Source organism: Notamacropus eugenii, chromosome 2 (genome assembly GCF_028372415.1).
Source record: "Notamacropus eugenii isolate mMacEug1 chromosome 2, mMacEug1.pri_v2, whole genome shotgun sequence".
NCBI lineage: Eukaryota > Metazoa > Chordata > Mammalia > Diprotodontia > Macropodidae > Notamacropus > Notamacropus eugenii.
In genome coordinates, this window is record NC_092873.1 from 57,035,439 (window position 1) to 57,045,069 (window position 9,631).

Below are 9,631 nucleotides of genomic sequence, written 5' to 3' on the forward strand. Positions count from 1 at the left end.
CTGCTCCCCTGAGAGCTTGCGTACAGAAGCTGTAGAAAACACACACACGAACGAAAGTAAGCTCTTTGGAAGGTAGGTAGGAACGATTTCATTTTCCTTTGTATGACCAGTGCCTGCCACACAGTAATGAATTTAATGAATGCTTAGTGACTGATGAGCTAAAGAAATAAACTTTCAATTGTTGAAAAACTTGGTGATCCAGAACATTCCTTCCAGCCTGTGCCCAGGTACCCTCATCCCCAGCTAGCACACCCCAGGAAAAAAGACATTAATGAAACAGAGGGCACAAGGGTCTTTAATTCAACATAGTCATCTCATTCTGTAACAAAAAAAAACAGGAGGGAAACAGCTTCCCCCCAAGGGCTGTTGGAGAGCCACCTCTGGAATAAGGAGTATTGCCTAGTCCCCAGACTCAAGTTAAAATTTAGGGCCCCCAGGGCCACTCAGACATCATAGTTGGGGTTCTTCCTCAAGATTACGAAGCCCTCCAGGATGGGAGTGACAGGCAAAAACTCCTCAGTGGCTAGCTCAGCCCGTTCCCCATGAGCCAGCAACACTGGAGTTGTGTGTGTCTGGAATCCGGTGATGGTCTTGGGCTTCCCAGCCTGGCCCACCACATCGACTGCCTAAAGGATAAAAAATGGAGAAAGAGTCTTAGAGCAGTGAATCCAGTAGCCCTCCTGCCCTGCAGAGGTCCAGAGGAATGGCTGCCGTGTTCCAGCCCCTGAAGATCTCTCACCTGGCCCACACGGACAGATACTGGCAACGGCCGGAGCTCCTCATCAAAGGTGACCAGCATTCGGGGCTGCATGGCAGCCACCAACCCATAGAGCACATAGTGGGACTTGCCCAGAATGACTAAGAATGAAATAGAGAGGGGCAGGTGACCAGCTTTCCTCCATCCACTCCTAAGCTGCCTCAGTGGCTCTAGCTCAGCACCCCCAGCTTTCCCCAACCCACCTCCTCCGTCTCGACGCTCCTCACTCCCCAAACTGCCTTATGCTCCCCAGGGCTGTCATTCTTTCATTCTGCCCACACTCTGCTTGCTCCCCTAACCCTGAGGTCACTCTGCCTGACTCTTGAAAGGTGGGGAAAAGTTACCTAAAACACCAAATACAATGGAATTAATGGCCAGTCCCTCACCCCAGAAGCCAGCCAGTCCCACTGTAGCCCAGCTAAAGGGAGTCAGGCCTGGGCATAAAACAGTACAAGAGTAGCCCAAGAAAAGCACAGCTACGCCCCAAGACCCACCCAATGGTCAGAACCTGAACATCCAGGTATCTCCAAAGGAGCCCTAACATCTTGGGAGAGTTGCCCTGACGCTGAGTCAGCCCTTCTAGGACTTTTCCAAGGGGCACTCACTGTTGCGGACATCGAGGAAGGAGACGAGCACGGTGAGCAGCCCAGCCACAGCAACCTGACTCATAAGCTGCCGATCACTGTGGTAGGGGCAGAGAGTGAGGGTGCCCTTCCCCAAATGTGTCAAGCCCTGTTTAGGATACAGGGAGGGTCAGGACTCCAGCAAGACCAGCCAGCCAGAAAGCCTGATGGTCTAGGCCCAACATGTATACAACCCACCCTGCCCCCACACCTCCAGGTCTCTTAGAGAAGAGCACCCCCCTCACCTGGGCCAAGCGGACCATGAAGAGGTTGTTTGGGTCCTTGGCATGGTACTGGGCTAGCTGGCGCAGCATGGCAGCCAGACGAGCATTGTTGGTACCTGAGAAGATGAAGCAGCAGAGAGGGACTCCTGGGGGCAGGGATGCTACACAGAGTTAGTCATTCCCCAAACCTGGCCCAGATGCCCCCTTGTGCCCAATACCTGCCTTTCTCTGCTGATACTCACCACTGCCCACCATGCCCATGGCAAATATGGAGTTATAGGATACCTCCGGGTCAGCATCATGGGAGAATTTGCTTAAGGTGTCCAAGATGTTGAGCCTTGGGTTGGAGACTGAGATCAAGGCCAATGCCAGAGGTACTGCCCGGCGCAGCGTGGGCTCCCCATACCTAAGCTGTATGGTAGAGGATATAAAAAAAAGTCAGAGGGAGCTCGAAGAGAGAGCTCCCATCCCAGCACCCACAGGCTCTGATCCAAATGTGTGAGGGCCCCTGGGGGCCAACAGGGTAAAGTCAGAAGAGAGGGGCTTGAGCCCTGGCTTTGCCATTTCTTGTCTCTGAGCCTGGGGGGTAATCATTCACCCAAGACAGTAAGTTCCATCTTCTGTAAAATAAGGGAACTGCAATGACTGATAGACTGTGATACATGAATGGAATGGATGTGAGTGAGATGAAGAACTCAAGGAAAAGGGGGAAGAGACAAATAATTTAAAGAGGATCTGAGAGCCCCTGCAAACCCAAACCCTTGACAAAAGCCCTGCTGAGCACAGTATGTAAATAAGAGCAAAACCTGAAAAGCAACTGGGAGAGGAAGAGGTCAAGGGGAAATGAGGAACAAGGCAGTCTGCACTGGGAAACAACCCTGTGGGCTCCGATCCCCAAGCCAACCAAAGAGGTCTGGGGCTTCGCTATAGCCTTTCGCTCTGTTCCAGAATGTGCACGTGAATAGGTATTTGCACCTCACTAAACTAACAAGATTTTGTTATAAATCTAAAAGCACGGGTCTGATCCAGGCTCCTTAGGCTTTTCCCAGTTCCCATCCCTTTTCACCATTGCTGTGTGGCCCAAGGGCGCGCACAGGGCAGAGTGTACACACTTGCGTTCACAATGAAGGCCTCAGTGAGACTGAGACGATGCAACATGGACAAGGGCAGCCAGAAACACCTGGGGATTCATTAGGCCTTTGATTTTGAATTAATTTTTGGTCATTGCGCCATTGGGTCTCAAAGTGCTGGTCTACATGAGTGCCAGAGGGCTTCTCCTGGCCCCTCAACTCACCAAGTGACCAAAGGTCCGGAGCGCCATCTCAGCCCCAATCTCCTCCCCCATGGCGATGAGGGCGATGCCCAACACAGCCACTCCCTGCCGGAGAGAGGAAGGCACAGCAGGTAAGCCATGGAGCCCCGAGAGGCCCCCAGAACCCAGTGCCCCCTCGCCCCAATCCTCCGCAGGCACCACCTGGTGCGCCCCCATGTCCGCAGGGGCCTCCTTCTTGTCTTTGTCCTTCTTCTCTTTCTTGTCCTTGTCCTCCTCCTTGTCCTTGGAGTCAAAGTGCTCACTGCAGATGTGAAGCAGCTGCTGGACTTTCAGCACGTTCCCCGAGCCTGGGGATGGAGGAGAAAAAAGTGACAAAGACAGAGGGAGACATGGTCCCAGCAGGCTTTAAGGTTGTGAAGCTCATAGGATTCTCCCACCAGCCTCATTTTACAGGCTGAGTGATTTGCCAGGCTCACAGCTTGTGTGTCTCTGACTCCAAGTACTGAGCCCCCTCCCCTCTACCATAGAGAGAGGCCTCTATGGAAGAGATTGTGAGAAAGGAAGGAGTCTCAAAGAAAACCCACTCCACTTCCTGAGAAGCCACTGAGCCCAGGCCCAGCTAACACTGACCTGCATAAGCACACACATCCACCAAGGTGTTGGCAAAACTTCGAAATGGTTCAGACACAACCTCCAGAGCTGCCAGGATGGCTTCAATGGCCTCACCCTTACCTGAGAGAAACAGAGGGGCTCAGGACTCCTAGCCTGCCCGGTCACCTCAGCCTCCACCCCTTCCACGTGGCCCTCAGGACTGCTAGGCAAACCACTGGGCAGCCCAGCTCACCAAGGTGGTTGAGACCCAGTCCAAGGGGAAGCCAACGGGCATAAGTATCCTTGAGTTCAGTCTCGGACTTTTCCATGATGGTCTGCAGGATGGTGGATGTAACATCTCCATTGCAGGAACCCACAGCAATCATGCCACAGGCCAGAGCTGTAACACCTGCCACCTGGCACAGAAGAGGGATGCTCAGGGAAGGCTTCCCAATAAAATCCTCCCTCACTATTGGGTGATCTGACTCAAGGAGCCTGATTTCTTCCTTCCACCTTGGTGGAAGTCCTTCCTGTCTAAAGCAGGCAGCTTCCAACCTTTATGCAGCAGCCAAAAAGGCAGTTTCCTTCTCCTCCTGGAGCCTCAGTATCCAGGATGAATTGTGAAGTCTTCCAAGAAACAGAGGCTGTAGGCCTGTCACAACTGATCCAAGGGCGAGACACTAGGACCATGCAGACCTGAACAAGGCCTGGGAGCTAAATGGGCTTTGTACCAATGGCTATTTGCCTGTATTTTGTCCCCACATCCCTGCCCCACCACCATTCCCAGGGAGAGTCCCAGGGCTCAAAGCCTACTCCCCAAGGGAGCAACCCTCTAGACAAACCTCCATACTGGACTTGGAATCTCCCATCACCGGCAACAGCAGGGTTAGGACATCCTCACGATTTGAGCCAGCATAGGCCAGGCCAAGTCTAAGAAAGCCAGAAAAAGCGCGTGAGCCGAGGATTGGGCAGAAAGAGGAGCCAGAGGGATAGTGAGCAGGTGCCAAGGAGCTTACCCAAAGATGGCACCAAGCCGCATTGTATTGCTGTTATGTAGGACGTAGTCTGAGAGCAGGGCTAAGGCTGGGTCACACTCATTTCGGACTCCTGAGTTCACAATGCCACAGGCAAGAAGTGCTCCTGACTGTGAAGAAAACCCAGACTCCACTCTCTGGCCTGTCATTCCCAACTACTTTTAAGGAAAAAACATGATCCCCACCAAATTCAGATGGGGTGGGGGGGTGTAACAGTTCATAGACTGTGTCAAGCTATGCAGGCCTCATCAGTGAGCAGAAAAGGGGAAGCAACCTCTCACCTTGATGTAGTCCTCAGAGGAGTAGAGGTATTTATCAATCTGGGTGAGGCCCCCATCCACATCCCAAAGAAGGATCATTCCCAGGGAGGCAGCTGCACTCAACATTCCTATGGCAGGAACAAAGTGTCATCCCACACTGGACCAGTGTCAAAGAACCTGAAGCAATGAAGAGATGGCAGGGCAGGGTGCGATCATACCATGGTCCTTGTTCTTGTACAGCCACTTGTTACCATCATCGGTGAGCAGTTTATCCTGGCCAAAGGCTGCATTGACAAAGCCATTCACAAAGGAGGCCGCCAGGTTCATGCGAGCTGAGTCCACTTGGGAGCCACTGCCCCCAAACCCTGCACCAGAGAAGGGAGAAATGAGGACTGACTCTAGCTGCCGGGCCTTTGTCTGAGCCCGTCTGTGCTCTCCGCTACATAACTGTGAGGATGATGGTGGTGGTGGTGGTTCTGTAACTAAGAGGGTCTCTTCTAAAATCACCTCTGTGGACACAGTGATTCAATGCCCCCAAATACTGCTATGGCTACTCACTGTTGTTTTCAAGATGGGTTTTATAAATGTCATCAGGCACCTTGGGCTCCATGATGTCAAGCTAGAAGGCAAACATTGCAGAATTAAGATAAAATCACATCCCAAACAAGGATAGCTTCCCTTTAGATTCCCCCAAAGGGTAACTGGCGCCAAAATAACCAGCCAGTCCCCACCCAGAGGACGAGCAGGGGCCTCACCTCCCTAGCCAAGGCCAAGAAGTTGCTATTGAGCTGTACATTGGACATGATCTCGGTCAGATCCTCATACTCTTCAACGTCTTCACTCAGTTCCAGGAAAACCCCATGTCGGCCCAGCATGAAGGCCATCTGCTTCTGAACCACCCTAGGGGGGGAGAAAGTCGCCATAGTTTACCCATTTCCCAAGAACGGTCCTTGGACCTTCCACCCTCATCCCCATTCTTGGTCGCCCCCAGTTACATACACATCCTTGCAGGAGGTGAAGATGTCTTCCACCAATTCCATGTCATTGAGCATCAGGGCAAGGCGCAGGGCCTCGGGGAAGCGGCTGAACTTTCGGAAGACCCCCAGGGCACAGCGTAGCAGGGCCGAGTTCTCTGGCTCTGGCACATAACTCACACAGCTGGAAAAGAGAAAGCCTGTAGATCTCCTTCAGCCCAGAGTTCCTGGTTGGGGTGCCCCACTCCCCCTCTCATGGCCCTTCCTGTCACTTACCTGGTGAGGTAGAGACAGACTTTGGAGTAGGCATTATCGTCGATGTCCTTCTCCAGCATGTCCATCTGCTCGATTTCCATGAGCAGGTCACACGCCTCATGCTCTGCGTTGTGTGCCATGTTGTAAGGGACAATTTCCTTCACCAGGGTGAGCAGGGGCTCCCGCTGAGACTTCTCAGCTTCATCCAGCTCCTGCCACTCCTTGGCCACTTCGCCAGCCAGATGTCTGGAGGAGGCCCGGGAGTTAGTGGGAGAGGCCAGGCCTTCCCTCAGACTCCCTATAGCTCTCACCAACCCCAGACTTGCTCTTACCGAACATATTCATGGCCCCAAGAGGCCAGCTCCTCCTGAGAACCCACTAGTCGGTACTTTAGACATTCACGCTCACCACTCATGGTCATGGCCAGGACAGAGATAATGTCAGCTGCAAAACGCTGCAAAAAGACCAAGCCGTGCTGAGCAGGGGAAGGCAGGGTGACCCAGAAACAAGGTCAGCACAAGAGGTTTGGGGGATAGAGCAGATGGTGATGCCATGCCAGGCAGTAGCGCCGCCTGGTGGCACATCGAGTTACAGGCATGGTACCCAAACAAGTAAATACTTAGGTGATGTCAACACAGACTCAGAGTAGAGATCCCAACTCTGAATTGGGTAAAAATAGCAAAATGGAAAGTAAGCAGACAGAAGCCAGAGGGGAATGTGGAACAAATGCCACGGTCATACAGGTCTGTGTTTATATGATCCTCCTTTTAGATATGGGGTCCTTAACCTAAGATCCCCCTCAACTCAAGGGGGAAAGGTTTCAGGGCATCTGTGAACCATTTTTATTTTCACTAACTTCTAAAGGAAATTCAGCATTTTCTTCAGTTGTTTAAAAATGTGATTCTGAAAAGGACCTATCTGTCCCCTGGCTTCTCCAGATACTGTCCAAGGTGGCCAAGGACATAAACAGAGCAAGAACACCAGTTTTACATGGACAGACCTGAGAACTTACTATTTCATTCCTTATTTTTTCTGATCATTACATAACAAGATTGAGTTTGTAATAAAAATTATTTTTAATGTTAATAAGCTGTTGACAACTACAATAAGAGACTAATGCCTTCTGTGGGCACTGCCACATTGGCCCAGAGTCTGGATCCACGTGGCCTCATCCACGGCCATGTCCTATCACCAGCTCTAAACACTGAAAATCAAAATCAAGACCAAGTCCTGACATTTACTTGCTACTCCAAGCACACGGAGGACACATAAGGGTAAGACTCAGTTCTGCCCATCTACAAAATGTGGTTGCTTGCACAATGGTACTGACTGCACCACATGATGGTACTCAAATCACTTTGTGAGCCTTCACATGGCATCACGATGACTAGGTGCCCTCCCTGCCAATCCCCTGGGCAGGGGATCTCACCTTATTCTCCCCAGGCTTCATGTTCTCATAGATCTCCTTCAGCTTGCCATAGTGTGGGCGCAGAAATTTAAGAGGCTTTGGCACCGAAGTCATGGAGGTTGTTGAAGAACGTATCTGCCGCCGCAATTCCTCCAGGGCTGGTCTGTAGAGGGATGTGTCCTTCTCCTTGTTGTGAGGGAAAAGATATGCAAGGAAAGTTTCAGGTGAAAGGGAGCTATGCTTCCTCTAAGATTTAACAGGAAAGCTTAGGATAAAGAGACTTTCATGTAGTCACACCTCTCCTCAGGAGAAACCAAAAGTGACATATTGAATACCAAATATATGAAAATATGTATATGTGACAAAGCAAAGATGGTAGTCATGCCACATAGAGCAACTACAAATACATTAAGAAAAATCACAGCCACAAAAACAGGCTAAAATTTATAGACAGAAAATTTGAAGAAAACCCAGAAAAAATATGGGCTTTTTTTAGTTACAGCTCACGTGTGTAGAGATTTTTTTCCCACAGGCAAAGCAACCAAGTCATCAAGGGAGACCCAAACAATAAAAGGCAAAGAGCTCCAGCAGGCACCCAAGGCAAAGGCAGGGAGGGATGGGATGGGGCTCCTGACTCACCCCAAGTCGCTCCACCAGCATCTCCAGTTCATCCTGAAGCTGTTTATCTTCCTCAGACTGCAGTGAGAGACATGGGGTCAGCCAAGTCCAGTCCCTCAGCCTTTCTTCTCTCAAGCCCTTTGTCCCCAGGAGTGAGGCATCAGCACTTGCAAATGGGTGTGCAGGGGACCCCCCCCCCCCATACCAGCATCTTACCACTCCAATCACTGAGGGGGGAAAGGGGGAGAGACAGAGGGAGGGATGGAAGAGAAAAAGTTTGGGGGGAGGAGAAAGAGACAGAGGAAGGGAGCAAGAGAAAGTGAAAGGTTTGGGGGGGGGAAGGGAGAAAAAGGGGAGGAGAGTGTGCCCGGGACCTGGAATCAGGAAGACCTGAGCTCAATCCCAACTCCAACAATGACCAGCTGAGTGACTGGGGTCCTGCCCAAGCCTGCCTCAGTTTCTTCAACTGTAAAGTGGGGACAACGCTAGCAGCGATCTCACAGGGGCTGCGCAGCCCCGGCCTCGTCAACGACCTGAGGAGTGACCAGCAGAGGAAGGATCCGGGGACTCAGACCCCGGGTCGGGAGCCTTTCCCCTGCACCCTTTCCTGGGAGACACAACAAAGGCCCTGGGTTCCAGTCCTGCTTCTGACACTGACTCCCTAGGGAACCGATTTCCTCTAGGCCTCAGTTTCCTCCTCTGTAAACGGAGGAAGGAGCCCCTCGAGGCCCCCCTCCAGGGCAAACAGGCCCCAAAACACGGTGCTCTTCCCCGGGGGCCGGGGCGGGCACTGCGGGGCAAAGGCGCGGAGGCTGGGAATGGGAGAGCCAGCTGGGCTGCGGGATCCGCGGAGAGGCAGCTGGGCCGGGCCGCGGGGCCTGGAAGGCCGTTGGGTGCCCGCCGGGCCCGAGGCCTGCCCCGGCGCCTGCCATGACTCAGCCCGAGGCCCGGCCCGAAGCCCAGTCCACCGCTCACCAGCTCCTGCTCCTTCTCCTTGTCGCTGAGCTCCCGACGCTCCTTGCCGCCGGCCTTGTCATCCGCGGTTCCGGCGCCGCCCGGAGGGGGCTGCGACTGAGGCGGCGGCGGCGGCGGCGGCAACACTCCCTTGTTGCGGCCGCCCGGCTCCATGGCGCGCTCCGCTCAGCTCCGGCCGCCCCCCCCCCCGCCGATCGCGCATGCGCGCGCACTCACGCGCTCGTCAGCACGCACGCAAGGCACGCACGCCGCACGGCACGCACACTCGGACTACAAGTCCCACAAGGCAGCGCGTCGACCACGCTAGGACCACGAGTCGCATTACGAATGGGTAGTCTGGAATTCTTGCCCTAGTCACCTCGCTGCGCTTGCGAAATATGTTTGGACCGGCTTGGAAGACGTTCATTCATTCATTCATTCATTCATTCATTCATTCATTCATAAAATCAGCAGTTGTTAGGTGGCTAACATGGGAAATACTAAAAAATTTAACGGAGGGAACTTCCATTCTACAGAGAGAATGCGACAGGAACGGGTAGAAAAGTGAATCTGAAAGACAGGTGAATAATCCCTAGCATTTAGACAGCACTGTGCAGGCATGGAGTAGGTGCTTAATAAATTCCAGCTTTTATTGCTAGG

The 9,631-nt window shown here is 52.7% G+C and overlaps 1 protein-coding gene across 1 annotated transcript; it reads right to left on the reverse strand.

The window, feature by feature from the left end:
- Positions 1 to 272: 272 nt before the first annotated feature.
- Positions 273 to 9,228, reverse strand: PSMD2 (proteasome 26S subunit ubiquitin receptor, non-ATPase 2). The gene is made up of 21 exons (XM_072640431.1): positions 8,993 to 9,228; positions 8,039 to 8,095; positions 7,421 to 7,585; positions 6,324 to 6,445; positions 6,013 to 6,237; positions 5,762 to 5,920; positions 5,518 to 5,662; positions 5,321 to 5,381; positions 4,981 to 5,127; positions 4,784 to 4,890; positions 4,485 to 4,612; positions 4,311 to 4,398; positions 3,722 to 3,884; positions 3,508 to 3,609; positions 3,079 to 3,224; positions 2,899 to 2,982; positions 1,847 to 2,015; positions 1,626 to 1,720; positions 1,363 to 1,489; positions 740 to 858; positions 273 to 626 (listed from the first exon to the last, which is right to left on the reverse strand). The coding sequence occupies exons 1-21, from the start codon at positions 9,143 to 9,145 to the stop codon at positions 444 to 446; spliced, it is 2,745 nt and encodes a 914-aa protein (XP_072496532.1). The 5' UTR covers positions 9,146 to 9,228; the 3' UTR covers positions 273 to 443.
- Between the last annotated feature and the right edge of the window lie 403 nt (positions 9,229 to 9,631).

Bases quoted from the DNA above. Each gene is read 5' to 3' on its own strand.
- PSMD2 (XM_072640431.1), bottom strand. From the start codon at position 9,145: ATGGAGCCGGGCGGCCGCAACAAGGGAGTGTTGCCGCCGCCGCCGCCG. The intron at 5,382-5,517 runs GTGAGGCCCCTG...TTTGCCTTCTAG, and splicing joins TCTTGGCCTTGGCTAGGGAG to CTTGACATCATGGAGCCCAA. The intron at 859-1,362 runs GTGAGTGCCCCT...TTTCATTCTTAG, and splicing joins CTTCCTCGATGTCCGCAACA to TCATTCTGGGCAAGTCCCAC.